At 37.9% G+C, this 20356-nt stretch overlaps 1 protein-coding gene and 1 non-coding gene across 11 annotated transcripts in view; one reads left to right on the plus strand and one right to left on the minus strand.

Annotated features, from left to right (window-relative positions):
* Positions 1–20356, minus strand: part of KIAA0586 (KIAA0586 ortholog) — a 110833-nt gene that overhangs the window by 79708 nt on the left and 10769 nt on the right. For 8 of the 10 annotated variants that reach the window (XM_066341644.1, XM_066341645.1, XM_066341642.1 and 5 more), the window contains 10 exons: positions 15516–15690; positions 14500–14721; positions 12122–12278; positions 10882–11049; positions 9708–9831; positions 5814–5946; positions 4949–5166; positions 3880–3952; positions 1720–1947; positions 628–802 (listed from right to left, as the gene is read on the minus strand). In XM_066341644.1, coding sequence (XP_066197741.1) covers positions 628–802; positions 1720–1947; positions 3880–3952; positions 4949–5166; positions 5814–5946; positions 9708–9831; positions 10882–11049; positions 12122–12278; positions 14500–14721; positions 15516–15680 — 1663 coding nt within the window. In that variant the 5' untranslated portion in view covers positions 15681–15690. Of the gene's footprint in view, positions 1–627; positions 803–1719; positions 1948–3879; positions 3953–4948; positions 5167–5813; positions 5947–9707; positions 9832–10881; positions 11050–12121; positions 12279–14499; positions 14722–15515; positions 15691–15933; positions 16035–20356 lie in introns of those variants that run through there. The other 2 variants (XM_066341640.1, XM_066341639.1) reach the window with 2 other exon arrangements.
* TRNAS-GGA (transfer RNA serine (anticodon GGA)) lies at positions 7127–7202 on the plus strand. The gene has a single exon. It is a non-coding gene; the product is annotated as a tRNA-Ser (tRNA).

The raw sequence follows: 20356 nt of genomic DNA on the forward strand, positions 1-20356 counted from the left end.
GGCAAGGGGTCACTGGCTTGGCTTGAGGCCTCCAGTTAAGGCACTTATGAGAAGCAATCAATGAACAACTAAAGCAACTAAAGCAACTACAAGTTGATGCTTCTCATCTCTCTCCCTTCTTCTCCTCTCTCTCTCCGTCTCTCGCTATAAATAAACAAAAAGTTGATAAACCAAGGTCTTCAAGGAAATGTCCACTTTCCCTAAATTATAATTTAAATTGTTCAAGACTCATCTCACAGATGCAAATTTTACCATGCTTTATCTGAAGATATCATCTAATACTATATATTTTTTCCCACTTATTCTGACCTTGTGCCTTGAATCAGATCTATTATTCCCAACTCTCTTGGAATTGTTTTTCCATCCCTACACATTCTATAATTTGAACTGTGTTTACAATAAAAAGCAAAAATTAAACTTTACATCTTAAACTGATACCATGAAAAATAAGTTTTATGAGAAAAATTGAGGTTTCTTTCCTTTTTTTTTTAAATAAGAGGAGGGGAAATGGAGAGACAGACTCCCACATGCACCCCGACCAGGATCCACCCTACAACCCCATCTAGGATCAATGCTCGAATCAACCAAGCTATTTCCAGCTCCTAAGGCTGGCTGGAGGTTTCTTACCTTTAACCTGCTCTATTACTTTCGGTCTCTGTGGTTTGGACTTAGGGGATGGAGAATTAAATCTGAGATACGGTCCTTTTTTAAGAGTGCTGCGATGGCCATGGTAAACTGGTTTTCCATAGATTTGGAACATATAATCTTCATCTTGCCTCACTGTGGTTGCTTTCAAAAAACCCTAAATACACAAAGTTAGTTAACTCACCAACAAAACAGTCATCAAAGATTTCTCATTTTTCTAAAGGCTTCTTTTGGCAGCTTAAGTACTATAACAAGAATGATCAGGTCAGAAAAGTCCTTTACTTTAAAAGTCTCTTAAATTTTGGATACAGTTTCCAATCTATAGTTTTAAAATGTCATGGTTTTCAAAAGCATGAAAATGAAATATAAAAATCATCCACCCAAGAAACATGAAGGTTCTTAAAGTACTAGGAATATTTTCAGCACCAAAAAGTAAAGTTTAAACACATTTTGTAGATTACATTCAAGTGCAATAATAAAACATAAATCAAATTTTTAAATGATTTTCTACATTCTGATCCTGCCTTCAACCATAATCTAAATGCCACAGTAAGGTAGCATTTATTGAGCATCTACTAAATGCTAAGCATTGAATTAGATGCTTTATTAATCTGCCCCTAAATCTGTATTTGGCATTAAGAAAGTTATAGCCTAGTTAAAGCAGCCAAAACATTCCCTCCATAACACCTAGTACTATCCCTCACAATCACTAGGCACTAAACATACATTTGTTAAACTGAAAAATAAAACAAAAAAGCATACATATACACACACAAAGATGAAAACAATTTTGAGCACCATGAATGATGAATTTTTGGATTAGATGATCTCTAGATATACCTACTATAACTAAAATACTGGGATTCTAAGTGTGAGGTCTCAGAAGAAAGAAACTATTTTATGTGATGATTTCCACATTCTGGATATCTAAAACCCTAAATATCAATAGTTTAAACTTAACTTACATTTGTAGAGCCCTTCATATTTTTAAAACATTTACATATTCACTTTATTACTTACATCTTAAAGAAAAGAATGCAACATTTATGCCACCAACCCAGAGCAGGATCTCACCTCTTTGCTCTCTTTCTGTGAGCCTGAAGCAGGGATGCTCCTCACAGGCGGGTTTCTCACATGCTCCTCTTTTGGTTTTGGACAGTGTGTCTTTGGAATTACAGAATTATTTAGTGTTTTGCCTTGTTTATTGGTTTTAATATCTTTATTCATATTAAAACCCTTGTTGGTCCTTTGAGTCTTCTGATCAAATCTCTGTTGTTCATAATCTTTTTTTGCCAGTTCATCCTTAACATAACCATATTAAAATTATTTAAAATCTACCCAAGTGGAAATGCTTTCAATCAAAAGTATTAGAATTTACTTTTTTCTGTTATGGCAATATAGGTTAAGAGTTTTAAATGCTTTATAAATAAATGATATTGGCTTATATATGAATAAAAACTCGCAGGAAGAATGAACAAAAACTAGAAAGACTGGTGTCTTATGGAGCAGGGTGAATGTGAAATATATACTCTAGTACTAGAGGAGGTACAGAGGTAGGAGGACAACATTTCATCATAGACCTTTTTATACTTTTTGATGTTTGAACCGTGTGACTGTAGGAACTGTTCAAAAATTAAATTAGGCACTGGCTGGGTGGCTCGGCAGAGAAAGCATCGTTCCAGTACACTGAGGTTGTGGGCTCGATCCCCGGTCAGGGTATGTATCAGAGGCAATCAATGAGTACACAACTAAATAGAACAAGTTGATGCTTCTCTCTCTCTCTCTTTCTCTCAAATTAATGAAAGTTTTCAATTTTTTTTTTTTTTTTTTTTTTTTTTACAGAGACAGAGAGAGAGCCAGAGAGAGGGATAGATAGGGACAGACATATAGGAATGGAGAGAGATGAGAAGCATCAATCATCAGTTTTTCGTTGTGGCACTTTAGTTGTTCATTGATTGCTTTCTCATATGTGCCTTGACCATGGGGCTACAGACCGAGTAACCCCTTGCTCAAGCCAGCGACCTTGGGTCCAAGCTGGTGAGCTTTGCTCAAACCAGATGAGCCCACGCTCAAGCTGGCAACCTCAGGGTCTCGAACCTGGGTCCTCCGCATCCCAGTCTGATGCTCTATCCACTGCGCCACCGCCTGGTCAGGCCAAAAATTATTTTTAAAAAATAAATTTCCCAAAGAGTAAACAACTTTCTAATAAAACTCTGACCTAAGTATTTATAAATTAAAATTGCTTGAAGGTTCAAGCACATTTCGTATGGAATCCACAGTGATAGAGTGACAGACAGATATTACTAGGTGCCTGCAGAGCCAGAGCAGATCTCAATCTTCTGTTAGCTCAGCTTTCTCCTCCTGGTGCATCAGACAGCAGCTACTAGAAATTCCTCACGCCCACATTAGAAATATATATTCTTAAACAACGAAGTATAATATTTCGGTATTTACTGCTGTGGAAACCAAACTGACACTTCATCTTGCTGCCACTGTAAGCATACACACGTCATACAACCAGAGAAAAAAACACACTTTGTACCCCAAGATAAAAATAACAACAGGACTACCCTGTCTCTCAATATATAAAATTATAAGAATTTCCTATAAATTACTAACTCTCTAATAAAAATAATTCTTGACTTAAGGTGGAGAATATACAGTGCAATATACAAATAACATATGACAGAATTGTACACTTGAAACCCATATAATTTTATTAACCAATGTCACACCAATACATTTAATTTAAAAAATTAAAAATACAAAAATAACTCTCCTAAATTTCTGCAAGGCTGCTGTCTGAAGAGATGCTGTGGATGTGAGAAAGCAGCAGCTTTTCCATCTGGAACTGACTTCTATAAACTCAGTAACCTTGGAAATCTTATAACTTTGGCAATTTTACTTTGGTAAGCCAATGCTTCTAAATCTGCTGTTTTGAAACCTTTTTGTAACTATATGTCTTTCTTTTCTAAATGCTTTTGCTAGATTTTCTTCCAAATACTCACATTCTAGTTATTCCAACAACTTGCCAGGTAAGTCATAATGTTATTTATGAGACAAAGCACTTAAGTACAATGAAACTTATTATTAAATATAGTGACAGAATGATATCAAGAATTAAAAGTGGAGCTATATATAAGAAGTAGTTTGAGAATAAGTACAAATAGTTATAAATTGGAAACAAAGTTATCTTTTGAGAATTAACTTAATTGTATTTTTGCCAAAATCTACCTGAATTTCTGCAGAAATAGTTTTAATCCATTCATCCACTGTCTTTTTGATTCTAATCTTCTCTGACATCTCTCTACAAAAGAGAATGAAGAATTTTCTTAAATTAGCATTTAATGTCCTAAAGAGAGGACCTGGATCAGATCTCTTATATTTGAATTTACTGTGGAACCCAATATCCTTCATCTGAAAAGAAAAACACTGTTATCAGTTTTCATCAAACACTTAAAGAATGTTTGGAAAGCACAAGTAGATCCCAGAAAATATGTACCAAAGAGAGAAACAAAATTAAAGGGAAAATTCACATTTGTGCCTGGCCTATAGTAGTACAGTGGATAAAGCATCAACCTGGAATGCTGAGGTCACCGGTTCAAACCCTGGGCTTGCCTGGTCAAGGCACATATGGAAGCAATCAATGAACAACTAAAGTGGCGCAACTATGAGCTGAAACTTCTCACTCCACACCCCTCATTCTCTCTTTGTAAAATCAATAAATAAAATCTTAAAAAAAAGAAAATTCACATTTGTAAAAGTAATAGCAACATGTATAGATCAAATTCATCTCCTCCTTCTCTAAACATTAAAACACATTACTGGCCCTGGCCGGCTGGCTCAGTGGTAGAGCGTCAGCCTGGCGTGCAGAAGTCCTGGGTTCAATTCCCGGCCAGGGCACACAGGAGAAGCGCCCATCTGCTTCTCCACCCCTCCCCCTCTCTTTCCTCTCTGTCTCTCTCTTCCCCTCCCGCAGCAAGGCTCCATTGGAGCAAAGATGGCCCGGGCGCTGGGGATGGCTCCTTGGCCTCTGCCCCAGGCGCTAGAGTGGCTCTGGTCAAAACAGAGCAACACCCCAGAGGGGCAGAGCATCGCCCCCTGGTGGGCGTGCCAGGTGGATCCCGGTGGGGCGCATGCGGAAGTCTGTCTGACTGTCTATCCCCGTTTCCAGCTTCAGAAAAATACAAAAAAAAAACACAAAAACACATTACACAAAATGAAGTGCTTAGAAAAAAATTTAAGAAAGGCTGTAAGTTGGCGGTTTCCTAAGTAACCTTAAGATACCAACAGCTGGTCTTACCTGTTGTTAGACAGAGCATTGATGAACGAATACACGGCTGTTCCTTCCTTTGCACGAATGATAGCTTCCAAGTTTTCTTCAAGTACTTTTTTATTGTTTTGTACTCCTCTCAAAATCTTCTCAGCTTCTTTCAATATAGATCTTGTACTGGTTGTTTGAAGCTTAACGGAATTCTGTGGAAGATCAGCAAGCCTTGACATAATCAGAGATTCTTTTGGCTTAAAGAAAAAAGGCAAAAATGTCTCCATATAAAACCCATATTAATTATTTTAATCCAAACAAGAGCTATTACTATATTACTGTATGCTATTATATAAAATATAGTTGAGGCCATACACTATACCAATATACTCTAAGGACTCAATTTGTCAAATTTAAGAGCTATAAAGGAATTCTGGACAAGTACGGTTTCTTTCCATTTCGAAGTACTAAAATGAATGTTAAATGAAACAGCTGAGAAGACTACAGTGGTGGCAGGCAGTCCAGCAGCCAATAAAAAGGGCATCTGGTAAAGAAAGCTAAAACAAAATAAGAGAGAGTTGGCTCTAGGCAGGCATAGCAGAGTCTGTAAATGGGATAAACCAGAGCTATCCACAGTTCCCTCTCCTTTCCTTCCTTCCTCTCCAACAGAAGCTGTAAAGCTAGAGGGGGCTGCGTGGCTCCATTCTAGCCAAGGAGCAGGAAGTAAAAACCACTTAATGAAAGGTTCTGGAAAAATTCTGAAAAGAAAGAAGACTGGGTTGATGCATCTTTTTTCAGTGCTTTGTCTTCATCTTTATTCTTGCTTTCTGTCTTGATAACTCTTGTTTCTTCATAATTTTTATCTTGACTAATCATCGATTTTAATATCCTATTGCCATTTTACCTGAAGTATGCCATTTGGTTCTTTCCTCTTTTGGCCAAGATCGTGAAGAACATTATCAGACTTCTGCATAGTCACTTTAGCTGTTACTAGTTCTTCACAGGGAGAAAATCTTTGAGAGAATAGAGTATCAGTGCTGTAAAAGATTTAAAAGTAAAGTTTCCTAAGTTGTCATAAATGCAGAAAGCGTTTGATTACATCAGTCTTTCATATATTCTTAGATGTATGAATTCTAAATGGTGTCGTATTAAAAGCATACAATGAAATTAATCAATTATACAATTAAAGATATATAAAAGAATATCATAAGAGACAAAATTACTCCAACAAGACCAGTTTACACATAATATATAGGAAAAGAACAGAAAAAGGTTTTACTCTGAAGAAGCTAACATGCAGAAGCACTCTGAGAATGATTAAGAACCTCTAAAAAATCCTCTTTTGCATAAGAGCAAAGAAAAACACTAGCAAAAATAGTTTTAAAAAGCTTTTTCAGAACTCTGGGAATTAAACAAAGGCTTGCAAAGCCTGAGAAACCTTAATCAAGAAAATGGCTGATTCTCAGTAAGAACAGGGAAATCTGTGGCATTTTTAACTTGTCCCATTCCTATTGCCCTTTCCCCAACTCAGTGGTAGCCCTGAAAAACAAGAGCCTCACAACCACTAAAAACGGCAGAAGGGCAGAACAGGTTTGGAGCGCCTCTAAAAGCCCCATTCACAAGGTTCCTCTTTATTTGACTTGAGTCAGAGCTAGGTCAGTGAGAAACCCTATCCCCAGGTCATTTTTCAAAAACAGTGGCAATTATTTAACATCTTAACTGCCTGAGGTGGCCATGTCAGCTCAGGCAAACAAAAGAGTTGCCAATAAACTAAAAATCTAAGGAATGAGATGTCCATTATGTACCGTTAAAAAGTTCCAACACATTATTGGGGATCTAGAAGGTCACGTGCACATACAGGGATATGTGCACATGCCCAAGAAAGACCTGAGAGGGAACTAACCTCTCATTTCTGGCTGAATATAGACTTTGTGCAAGTAAGAAGTTAAGGCTAACAGAGATGCATAAACTGCCAGAGCACTGAAGTTGTGCTCTATAACACACCCTGCTTGGCAGACAAAGGGAGACTTAAACATTCAAGGGAGTTAAGGATTGGCAGACTTTAGCTAACCAGAGACTTGCCGCATGTGACAAAGAATACAGACTTTTCAGAATAAGTCCAGGAAAGAGCATCAGGAACATCAACTAACGTTAGGAAGAGAGAGGTGGAAGAATCTAATTTCCAGAGTTGCCACATTAAAATATTTTAAATGCTAGGCCCTGGCTGGTTGGCTCAGTGGTAGAGCGTCAGCCTGGAGTGCAGAAGTCCCGGGTTCGATTCCCGGCCAGGGCACACAGGAGGGGCACCCATCTGCTTCTCCAACCCTCCCCCTCTCCTTCCTCTCTGTCTCTCTCTTCCCCTCCCGCAGCTGAGGCTCCATTGGAACAAAAGATGGCCCGGGCACTGGGGATGGCTCCATAGCCTCTGCCCCAGGCGCTAGAGTGGCTCTGGTTGCAACGGAGCGACGCCCCAGAGGGGCAGAGCATCGTCTCCTGGTGGGCGTGCCGGGTGGATCCCAGTCGGTGCATGCGGGGATCTGTCTGACTGCCTCCCCGTTTCCAGCTTCAGAAAAAAAAAAAAAAAAAATATATATATATATATATATATATTTTTTTTTTTTTTAATGCTAAATTTTCAACAGAAAGTTGTGAGACACACAAAGAAACAGGAAAGCTGGACAAACTCAGACACAGGAAAAAAAGGATAGTCAACAGAAACGATCCTTGAGGAACCCCTAATATCGGACTTATTAGACAAAGGCTATAAATTAGCTATTACTAAGGGAAACCAAGTTCAAAAGGTAAAGGGAAGCATAACAAAGTTTCAACAAACAGAAAATAGCTATAAAGATAAAAACTATTAAAAAGTACAATTCTGGGCCCTGGCTGGTTGGCTCAGCGGTAGAGCGTCGGCCTGGCATGAGGGGGACTCGGGTTCGATTCCCAGCCAGGGCACACAGGAGAAGCGCCCATTTGCTTCTCCACCCCTCCCCCTCTCCTTCCTCTCTGTCTCTCTCTTCCCCTCCTGCAGCCAAGGCTCCATTGGAGCAAAGATGGCCCGGGCGCTGGGGATGGCTCCTTGGCCTCTGCCCCAGGCGCTAGAGTGGCTCTGGTCGCGGCAGAGCGGCCCCAGAGGGGCAGAGCATCGCCCCCTGGTGGGCAGAGCATCGCCCCCTGGTGGGCAGAGCGTCGCCCCTGGTGGGCGTGCCGGGTGGATCCCGGTCGGGCACATGCGGGAGTCTGTCTGACTGTCTCTCCCGTTTCCAGCTTCAGAAAAATACAAAAAAAAAAAAAAAGTTAAAAAAAAAAAGCCTGACCAGGCGGTGGCACAGTGGATAGAGCGTCAGACTGGGATGCGGAGGACCCAGGTTCGAGACCTCGAGGTCACCCAGCTTGAGCTCGGGCTCATCTGGTTTGAGATAAAGCCCACCAGCTTGAACCCAAGGTCGCTGGCTCCAGCAAGGGGTTACTCGGTCTGCTGAAGGCCCGCGGTCAAGGCACATATGAGAAAGCAATCAATGAACAACTAAGGTGTTGCAACGCACAATGAAAAACTAATGACTGATGCTTCTCATCTCTCTCCGTTCCTGTTTGTCCCTGTCTATTCCTCTCTCTGACTCACTTTCTGTCTCTGTAAAAAAACAAAAAGTGTAATAAAAGTAAAAAAAAAAAAAGAAATTAAGACATTCCAGAGAAACAAACTGAGAGAATTCATCACTAGTAAATCTACCTTACATGAAATACTAAAGGAAGTTGCTCAGAGGGGAATAAAAGGACACTAGACACTAACTCAAATCCATGTAAAGAAATAAAGAGTACTGGTAAAGGAAAAGTAGATATAAAAGAAAGTATAAAATGTATTTTTGTTTATAAGCCTTTTCTTTTCTTATCTGATTTAAAAGATAACTACATAATGCAATAATTATCAAACTGTATAGATGGGCTTATAATGTATAAAGATGTAATCTGTATGAAATAATAGAAAGGGGGAAGGAGTAAAGCTATAGTGGAGCAAAGTTTTTGAATCCTATTGATTCAACTGTAATCCCTATTGCAATCACTAAGAAAATAACAAAAAATATAGTAAAAGAAAAGCAAGGGAATTAAAATGTTATACTAGAAAACACTTATTTAATAAAAAAAAAGTCATTTTGTAGGAAAGGTAGGATAAAAAAAGATCTAAGACAAATAGAAAACACATAGCAACGTGGCAGACATTAACCTTACCTTATTGGTAATTATATTAAATTTAAATGAACTAATATATGCAGTGTATCCACATGAATTTACTCAGAATGTGGTTCATTTAGTTTTTATTGCTATAGTTTTCATAACGTTCAAAATAAATAAAATTATTAGGGCCTAGATTTATTTGATTTAAAATTTTTTCATGTAAAATTTGAAATATACACAAAAATAGAAAGAATATTATGACTTCCATATAAACCCTTACTTAACTATAGTAACCATTCACTCATGGCTGTCCTCACTTCATTTACACTTCCAACTCCGTTTCCTTTACCCTGCATTGGGTTATTTTTGAAGCAAATCTCCAGAAGCATTTCATCAAAATGAATAATATATATTCATTAGAAGTTAATAATCTGCATTTTGAAAAAATTCAATGTATTCATTTTCTAACTACATTACAGAAAAGCATGAAGATATATTAGCAGCAGAAAATAGCTCCTAAATCTAAGATAGTTTTTAAAAGCAATGTTAAAAATTTATTAACATTCCTAAAGAAACTTTAGAAATATAAACAAAGCTCTTTTCAATTCCAATCTCTCATTTTTACCTGTCTGTCCTCTCAGAATTCCATCCTATTTTTGACCTCGTTAGTGAGGTTTTATCTGAAGATTCACTTATTCTTGTCAAAGAATCTTGATTATTCAAAATTTGTTCCAATAGTCCCACAGTTCCTACAGTAAGAGAAATATTTATGTAATATCTTTTTTCAAGTACTAATTCATTCCTCCTTTATATAACATTTTACATATATTTATACTAAATAGCTTCTCATGATGATAATCAACTCAATGCACTCTATAATGTAGGCTATAAATATACTCATCAAATAAAACTAAATTTTATAACTCATGAAATCTATGTGAATAAAGGTTTAGGCTTGAATTTATTTCCATCACAGAAAAAAAGGAATTTGAAAGAGAAGTTTTTCTTCATAGCAACTATTAGTTGAATCTTCTCTAGCCTCATCTTTTTTTTTATTGATTTAAATTTATTGTGTTTACAAAGATTCAAGTGTCCCACCAAATACACCCCCCCACCACCGTGTTCCCCTCAACATCCTCCTTGCCCCCTACTCCCCAATGCCCACCCCCCTTTCTAGCCTCATCTTTAATGAGACTGCATAACTTTTTTGGTAAAGTTTTTTTTAAGATTTTATTATTTTAAGAATTCCATAAAACTCCTTAAATGTGTCCAAGACAAGACTTAAATGCGTTTTAAATTATTCCAAGTATAAAACTTATACTTAACATTTTCACTTACTTTTACTAGAAGGGCTATATTTAAGGGGCTTAATTACTTCTGTGATTTATAAAAGTTAAGATATGAACACTTTTTCCAACTGAACAGAGTACTAAATGTTAAATTTCTGAGATTTATTATTGAAATTCATACCTAAAAACCATGTAAGAAAACATGCTCTAAAATGATCAGAACATTATTTATTTATTAAAAGCAAAATTCGTTCATTAAAGGTATTAGTAATAACCTGTAAAAGACGATAAGAATATATACTTATAAGCATATAACTCTGCCTTCTATGAAGAATCTACAGCTTGATGAGTTGCCCAGTGTCATTTAAAGAAAAATATTAAAAATAGAGAGCCCACTATAGTTACTATGAGGCACATTAGAAAATTATAAATACTGAATGTGTTAATCGGTTCTTAATTTGATATAGGTCTAATAAAAGTAGTGGGTGCTAATAATAATTGCTTTATTACCTGCATGGCCTGCTATCTCCATATTTTCTTTTTCTTTCACAGGATTTTCCCGCTTTGATATCCTGTCATCCTTTGAAACAGGTATAGGAGCAAACCTGCGAGGTGCTGGTGTCTCCAAAAAAGATTTCTGTTTATCAAAGCCCATATCTTCAACCACTCTTGAAGGTGCTTTAAAAAAATAAATGTAACTGACATTTTAAGAAATTTAAATTTCAGAGTGTTACTCTTCCCTCTATTATAAAAATAAACCCAAAACTTATACAGGAAATACAAATTATTAACAAGTACATAGAAATAACTTCGTCCTCACTAGAAATCAAAAGAAATACAGACGATAAATATTTTACATTTACAGCTAACAAAACAAGAAAAAATCAGTATGACAATATTCAGTGCTAGAAACAAAAACTGATAAGACCATCTGGCACTAAGTATAGGAAGTACTAAACACTCAACAGATTATCCTTTAGTCATTTAAAATTAATATTGAAAAAATAATTGTGTAAACATGAGAAATACTTCTGGCATGCTAGTAAAGTAGTAGTATGAATTATATTTATGCTACAACTATAGGAACATAAAAATGATGTTTGCCCAAGAAAAAGCATAGGAAAATATAAAGTTTACCTTGAATTTTTAACTTTCTCATTTTAAAAATAGAAAGCACAAGGCTGGGTCATACTGACACCTAAGCTACTGGCAGTAGCTCCAACACTTACTCTCAAGCCAGATGACCTTGACCAGGCAAGTCATCTGTCCTTCATCTTCCTCACTGCACAACTTAAAACTGACTCATATTACTTCACAATAGTTTTGTAAGGACCATTCACTTGCTGTAAAATGTAAAGCACCTAACAACTATGAGGAATCTTTAATATGTATGGCATGCAACAATGTACTAACAAACCAAATGTTGGGGATACTGTATTACATGGATCTGTATATCATTTTTCCCCTCCCCCTTCTCTCACTTTCTCTCTCTCTCTTCTTCCCGCAGACATGGCTCAATTGAATCGAGATTGTTGGCCCTGGGCACTGAGGATAGCTCCATCGAGCCTCTGCCTCAGGTGCTAAAAATAGCTCAGTTGTGAGCATGGCCCCATATGGGGCTGCCGGGTAGATCTTGGTCGGGACACATGTGGGGTCTGTCTCTCTATCTCCCCTACTCTCACTTGAAAAAAAAAGAAAAGAAAGTTTATAGCTGACATTTTTAATTTATTGAGAACTACAATATTTTTACCTTGTTTGGAACCAAATGTGTTATGATGTGAAGATAAATTACTGCTACCAAGATTAGAAGAGTCCGGTTTTATAGAATAGTTTTCCACTGCTCTAGGAGGAGGCACAGTAACAGGCTGAAAGCTACTAGTCTTGAGCGCAGCACTAATAAAATTAGTCTAGAAGAAAATTATTTTATTAATTTCAAATTCCATTTGAAAGAATTAATGACAAAATAAATGAAAACTTATTAGAGGACTTAAAACAATTCATTAAGTTCAATAAACAATGAAAAGATATATATTACATGAATATCAAAACCAAACTAGCCTGACCAGGCAGTGGCGCAGTGGATAGAGCGTCAGACTAGAATGTAGAGGACCCAGGTTCAAGACCCCGAGGTCGCCAGCTTGAGCGCGGGCTCATCTGGTTTGAGAAGGCTCACCAGCTTGAGCCCAAGGTCGCTGGCTCAAGCAAGGGGTTACTCAGTCTGCTGAAGGCCCACGGTCAAGGCACATATGAGAAAGCAATCAATGAACAACTAAGGTGTTGCAACGCCCAACGAAAAACTAATGATTGACGCTTCTCATCTCTCCATTCCTGTCTGTCTGTCCCTGTCTATCCCTCTCTCTGAGTCTCTCTCTGCCTCTGTAAAAAAAGAAAAACAAAACAAAACAAAAAAAAACAAACTACCCTCAGTGCATCAGATCTGGTCTATTCTCATATTTCATGCAACTATCCACTGTAGCAGTGATGACACTAGAAGGATCCAGTATCACAAAGGTCTGGACTCAGTCTGGCTCTGTGGTGTGACCTTGATCATTTTATTTAACCATTCTAAACCTCGGTTTCTTTTTTCCTAATTCAGGGATGACTCAGAAGACACCAAAACAAGTGAGGAGATGACCAGAAGAAAGAGGAACTTTCTTTAAACCAGATAATTTAAAACCAAAACATTTCATCCTTTATATTCTGGATAATTTTGTTTGAAGTAAAGATTTAAAAACCATTGCTGGTAAGCACTCAAATAGTAGCCATACTTAATTAGCAGAAATAATATACTGCTCACAAAAATTAGGGAATATTTCAAAATGAATATGAAGCAATAAAAAAAGAAGCATTTGGGTTTTTTTTTTATTAAACAAGAACACCATAAAAGCAAACAAGTCAAACAAAGTTGTTCTATTATGCAAATAGATGCAAAACCAACTTTTATTTCATTGGTGAAAATGCACTATACAAAAGGCTGAAAGTACTGGAGTATCTGTATGTTCCCTGGTCCCCTAAATTTGTATATATATGCACTTATATATAAATGGAAACTATAGCATAACTGTTTATGGCACTGCTTAAGATATCAGAAATGTGTATCTTACCTAATAAAACTGATTTCAAAAGTTTTATGCAGAGTAAAGAGAAACCTAAAAACATTCATAGTATTATAGATGTATAGAGATTTCTTTATATAAAACAGATGGAACTCAATAAATTTCATTTCATTAAGCATTTATTAAACTATAATACTAATAAACCTACATGTCACTGAAACTTTAGTTTTCTGTAATTATAAGCTTTATAAATAAAACATCTGAACCAGCAAAGATTTCATTCTTTCAAAATTTGAAATTCAATAAATTATGGATTATTAATAAAAGGATGGATGAATGGCAGACAGAGAAAAGTAGGACCTTCTCTTTAAGAAATCAATGTGCTTTTCAAATGTTCTAAACAAAAACAAACAAACAAAAAAACACAGTATTTTCCAGGTAAATAAATCAAGGATCAAGAAACCAGAAGGCCCTGGCCAGTTTGCTCAGTGGTAGAGCATTAGCTCAGCATGTGGATGTCCCAGATTCAATTCCCAGTCAGGGCACAGAGAAGTGACCATCTGCTTCTCCACCCCTTCCCCCTTCCCTTTCTCTCTCTCTCTCTCTATCTCTTCTCCCACAGCCATGGCTCAATTGGTTCAAGTGCTTTAGAATGATTACAGAGCTTCTGATTCCCAGATCCCACCTCAGTCCTGCTGCCTCAGGATCTGTGAGGTACTGAAAGTATATTTTTATAAAGCTCTCCAAGTGATGCTGATACCCATTCCCAGGCTCAGAAACACTGCTGGAATAAATTATTGCAATCTGGTATAAACCCTTAAAAATGGTATGAACAGAAATATCACAAATATTCTAAAGCCAACTACAAGGAGAGGTCTTATAAAACTAGTGACGTTTTAACTAGAACATGCAGAGTTCTCCACATAGAGGGGAAGAATGATGAATAAGCAGTCATTATTTAAGAACTAAAACTGTTACAATCTAATGAGCTATTATAATTGTCAATGAATATTAGATTAGAGATCCAAGTGATAAAAGACCATGGGGTGTGTGCTGGCTTCGTTATAGATACCTGAATATCTATTTGTTGCTGCTGTAGTTTTTCAAGATGCCGGATGTGCTGCTCCATAAACACACTCATTTGCTTTTCATGATCATGACAATGTAGTTTCTCATGTTTATTCTGAATGCTCGTGTGCTGCTCTGTAACACGTTGTAACTGTTTATCAGTCTCCTGTAATTTATTAAGCAATTCTGTAACAGAATTGACCTTTGCCTCCAAATCACTCTGCACCTAAGACAATAAAAATATCAGAAGATATCAAAAATATGCTCAACTACTGGAAAGGGTATTTAAAGCAATTGCTATTGAGAAATGATCAAACCAGATTTCTACCTTCTAAATCTCTCTCACAGAAATAAAAGGCACAACATAGCTATCCTTAAGTAGATCTTTCCTCTCATTAAAAAAAAAGGAAAAGTCTGCCACATAAATTTTATAATGCCAGAAATAAAATATTTAAATGGAAATTAAAAAGAAGGAAATAGCAAAACAAAGTAGTTTTTGGTACTTCATTAATCTCAGGCTGAGTTAGGTCAGCAGCCTGGACTTCTAGTCTTGGCTCTGTCACCTATTAGCTCTGGGACTTTGTGCTACTCTGGCCTGTTGCTCAATTTTCTCATTTACAAACAGAGGGCGTTGGCATAGATGATTTGTAAGGTTCCCTCTAGCTCTAAAATAAGAATGGCTGACTGTCCTGGGTGGCCAGGACTGAGGGTTCCCAAGATGAAATCTTTTCAGTGCTAAAAACTGGGAAAGTCTTGGGTTCTCTAGCATTTGCACAGCAACCAGGGGGTAAGTCTTCCAACTCTCGGGAGCTAATGCACCACCACACACAAGTAACTTACTTCAAATTGAGAGCAACTAGACTGTCCCTAACCTAGAAACACAATTGAACACCTTAAAAATGGCATGAACAGAAATACCACAAAAGATATTGAACACAATCATTTATAGAATCAGTTCCTAATAAGTATTTTCACATTCTACAAAGTAGTCAGGAATGAATATTTAGGGTGAAAATATACTTTTATCAGTGGAGCTGCTGTTGCAATGGCGGCGGCAGTCGCTGCGGCCACAGTTGTAGCAGAATCAATGCCACTGGGTGAAGTTCTGGTCTCCAGAGCAACAGCATCCTTTTCTGCGCCTGCATCCTCTAAAAGCTGCACCTTTACTTCCTTAAAAACAGGCATGCTCTGAGATCTGTAAATAAAAAGGGAATAAAAATACATTCAGTAAGCTACCTTGAACCATTTCAAGAAACAGCTATAGTGGTAATCTGCTGACAATGGGTTTTCTTGTTTTTTTTAACCAAGAAAGATGCAATTTCCTTATCACATCTTTCAGGCATTTGGTTAGTGAAATCTACTAAGGCTTAGGTCACTAAACACTAAAGAAATAAAATCATTTCTCAAAGGCAGTGATATTTCAGAAAGTAAGACTTACACGTGAGAAAGAGACATAGCACAATTACAAAGATATATACGGGGTCCTTGGTTAGACAGTCTTGACATACGATGTTTCAAGTTTACAATTCTCACTTCCATAAAAACTGTAAAAAATTGAGACATGAGTGTTTCGGCTTATGCCATCATATGCCACACAGTACTTATGGACTATGTGGGCAACCGACTTAGGTTGTGCACTGCGGAAAAACACGCAGTATTCTTTTTCTGTAGCTTAGTTGTGTTTTTATGTTCTAGATTATGATTTTACAACTGTGTTAGGATAGGTAAGTGACTTAGGCTAGGGTGTGCTTCGACCTACACCAAAAATTTGGGTTACATCACTATTGTAGGAAAGGAACTGTGTCATAACCCAAGGACCCCCATAATCAGAAAGTACAAATTTAAAACACACAGAAAAAGGCTCTAAGAATTCAAGTACCAAGTTTTAGTCCCAAAGGAAGACAACCCAAGGACTGTTAAACTGCTGAAAAAGTTTTTTGAATTGTAGCTCATTTTGCGTTAATATTAAATGTCACACAATTAATTAAAATGGGCACAAAGCATTATTAAACAGCCTGAATTAAAAAGGAGTCCACCAAATGTGGCTTTCCTGCAGTTGGGATAACAACGCAGGGGGGAATATCCCCGGGTGCGCTCAAACCACCAACCTTTCAGCTGACAGCCAGATGCACTAACTGATCACACCACAGTACACTTGAAACTTATACATATAATTTTATTAACCAATGTCACCTTAATAAATATAATAAGAAATAAAAATAAATGAGCCCAGAAAATATATACATTATTTGCAATTAGGCCTTTCATTAAATACTAAAAATAAGACTGGTCAATGTTGCTCTATATTTAGCCCATGGAAGACAATGATCCACACCACTGCCAAAACTGGAGTCCCAAGTAAAAGAATCTAAGACCAGCAGGAATGCACTCCATCCTCAGATGCAGGACGTTCCCCCTCGATTTTTTATAGCAGACACAGCTCTCCAACTTACACCTCTTTGATATTTCCGCATTTCTACAAGAGTATCATTTTTCTGTCACAAAATTTTGAAGTTATCTTGGCTTCTCTATCTTCTGCTTAACCTTCTCATACCCACCTGAGTCATCAAGGTTTATTCATTATTTCATCACAATTGCAGAAACACTGTCACAGAATTACAGAAGCAGAAGGAACACAGTAGGCAATCTATTCTAATTTCCTGATTTTGCAGATGAAGAAATCAAGCTCCCCAGAGGTAATGGGATTTAGTTGATCAAAGTCACAGAACTGGTAAGAGCTGTTAAGGGCTGTTCCCAGCCATCTTCCCAGGACACTTAGCCTTCTCTCTCAGAACAGCACCACTGCCTTATTACTTCTCCCTCTCCAGTGAAAAATACTTGATCACCTCTTGCCAACTCTTTTCATTCTTCCAGTTTTTATTTGTTTAAAAACTTCCCACATATATTTTGCCACCATTCAAAATCTAAAATTGTTCCTTATAGGCAAATGAATAGGCTAATTTCTTCATCCCCTGGCCCTGCCCTAGCTTCCTGCGTATTCACAAATTCCTGTTTCCTATTCACAAAAATCCACTCCACTCCCACAGCTAACTCCATGCTTTTGCTCAATCCATTCTCTCAACCTTCCCCCCCTTATATATAACCTTCTCCTTCTTTAAGATCCAACGTCAGCCTCACCTTTTTAAATAAGCCTATCCTTATAACACTTCCTCTTGACCTCTCCTTTCAATAACTCCTTTTAGCCTGACCAGGTGGTGGCACAGTGGATAGAGCGTCGGACTGGGATGCAGAAGGACCCAGGTTCAAGACCCCGAGGTCGCCAGCTTGAGCGCGGGCTCATCTGGCTTGAGCAAAGAGCTCACCAGCTTGGACCCAAGGTCGCTGGCTCCAGCAGGGGGTTACTTGGTCTGCTGAAGGCCCACGGTCAAGGCACATATGAGAAAGCAATCAATGAACAACTAAGAAGTCGCAATGCGCAACGAGAAACTGATGATTGATGCTTCTCATCTCTCTCCATTCCTGTCTGTCTGTCACTGTCTATCTCTGCCTCTGTTAAAAAACAAAACAAAAAACTCCTTTTATTTTTATCACCTATATCACACAACTGACACTTGACAGTCAGCCATGCCATGGTTTAAATATCTGTACAGAACAGTTTAATAATATCTCAAACGCAATGCTGTCTCCTATGAGTTCTATTTACTTATTCCTCCATCTGGGGTAGAGACAGGGGGAAGGGAACTTCTTCAATAACCAATAGCAACTATCAAAGAGCTAAGCACAGAGCAGGTGCTCATACAGGTATATTTAACTGACTGAGTGGTGTACTAGGAAAACATAATTCAGATATCTCCTCTCATTTCTGTCTGAAACCTGAATACAACCTACCCTTTAAAATCTCATTCTGCCTGACCTGTGGTGGCACAGTGGATAAAGCATCGACCTGGAATGCTGAGGTTGCTGGTTCAAAACCCAGGGCTTGCCTGGTCAAGGCACATATGGGAGTTGATGCTTCCTGCTCCTCCCTTCTCTCTCTCTCTCTCTCTCTCTCTCTCTCTTCTGTCTAAAATGAATAAATAAAGTCTTTTTAAAAATAAATAAATAAAAAATAAATAAATAAAATCTCATTCTACATTAATAGGCTAACTGACCAACAAGAGAAATAACATTAAAAGGCTAGACATCAACTTCTTTATAGGCTTTTAAATTTCATTTTTTCCAATTATCAAACTAATAAACATTCAATGTAGCAAATATAAACAGCTCTAAGTGTAAAAAAACTGGGAAAATACACATAACTCTCCCATTTCCTTCTAGTCTTTAAAAAAAAATTTTTCCAATGATTTGAGAAAGAAGCTTCAACTCACCATTCCACTTCAGTCATTCCATTTAGCTGTGCACTCGTTTGTTGCTTCTTGTAAATGCCCTGACAGGGGACTGAAACCCTCAACCTCAGCACTCCAGGGCAACACTCTTACCCACTCAACCACCCGGCCATGGCCTACTCTTTTTTAAAACAACTTTTTCAGCCCGAGCTGGTTGGCTCAGTGGTAGAGCGTGTGGCTAGCTTACTAGCTCCGCGTGTCTCTTAAGAGTCTGGAGTTCTCACTCCTATCTTAGGCCATCTTTCTTCTCATTCTCACACTCTCACAGTCACTGCAGCCATTCTGGAGCTTAGCCTACCATCTACATACAGATGACTCTGAATCTGGATTTCCCTCTTGGGACTTGACCTTTATATTCAATTTTCTACCTGACAATTTTTTTACCTGTATGTCTCATAGGTAACCCAAATCCCTGCCTGCATCCAAAATTAAATTTATTCCTCCCCACGATTCTTTCTCAAGGATTTCCTTTCTCAAAGAAGAATACTACTAACCATACATTATACAAGCCAAAAATCTCGATTCATCATTTCCTGTCAATTCTATCTCCAAATTATCTTCCAACTCTGTCTACTCCTCGCCAACACAGCACGATCCTCATCCTCATTGCACCACTCCTCACTGGATTCAGGACTAATCTAACCCATCTCTCAAAGAGATCTCTGAAAAATGCATGGCTGATTGATTTCCTGGGCTCCAGTCCAGCCCTTTCCCAACCCTCTCTTTGATACTGCTACCTGAGTAAGCCTTTAAAACTTTCAGTGATTTGCCATTTCTCTTAAAATCCAAACTTCTTAAAAGGAGTTCATAACCTTGCCCCTAGCTTACCAGCCAAGTGTTAGGACATTCTCTCCTAGTTCTAGAACAGGGGTCCTCAAACTTTTTACACGGGGGGCCAGTTCACTGTCCCTCAGACCATTGGAGGGCCAGACTATAAAAAAAAACTATGAACAAATCCCTATGCACACTGCACATATCTTATTTTAAAGTAAAAAAAAATTTTGGAAACATAAACAATACTTAAAATAAAGAACAAGTAAATGTAAATCAACAAACTAACCAGTATTTCAGTGGGAACTATGCTCCTCTCACTGACCACCAATGAAAGAGGTGCCCCTTCTGGAAGTGTGGCGGGGGCCGGATAAATGGCCCCAGGGGGACACATACGGCCTGCGGGCCATAGTTTGGGGATCCCTGTTCTAGAAACTCTGGCCAGATTCTTCATTCCTAAAAGGCTCTAGTCTATTACCTTTTATTATTATAGCTTTACAGCATATTATGATATCAAATAGGGCCAATTTCCCATCATTCCATTTTTGTTTTTCCCAAATGAGCTATTCTAAATGGTATGCATTCTATAGGTATGTTTTGTTGTTTTTTTCTGAAGCTGGAAACGGGGAGGCAGTCAGACTCCTGCATGCGCCCGACCAGGATCCACCTGGCATGCCCACCAGGGGGCGATGCTCTGCCCATCCGGGGTGTCACTCTGTTGCGACCAGAGCCACTCTAGTGCCT

Source organism: Saccopteryx leptura, chromosome 6, assembly GCF_036850995.1.
Source record: "Saccopteryx leptura isolate mSacLep1 chromosome 6, mSacLep1_pri_phased_curated, whole genome shotgun sequence".
Taxonomy (NCBI): Eukaryota; Metazoa; Chordata; class Mammalia; order Chiroptera; family Emballonuridae; genus Saccopteryx; species Saccopteryx leptura.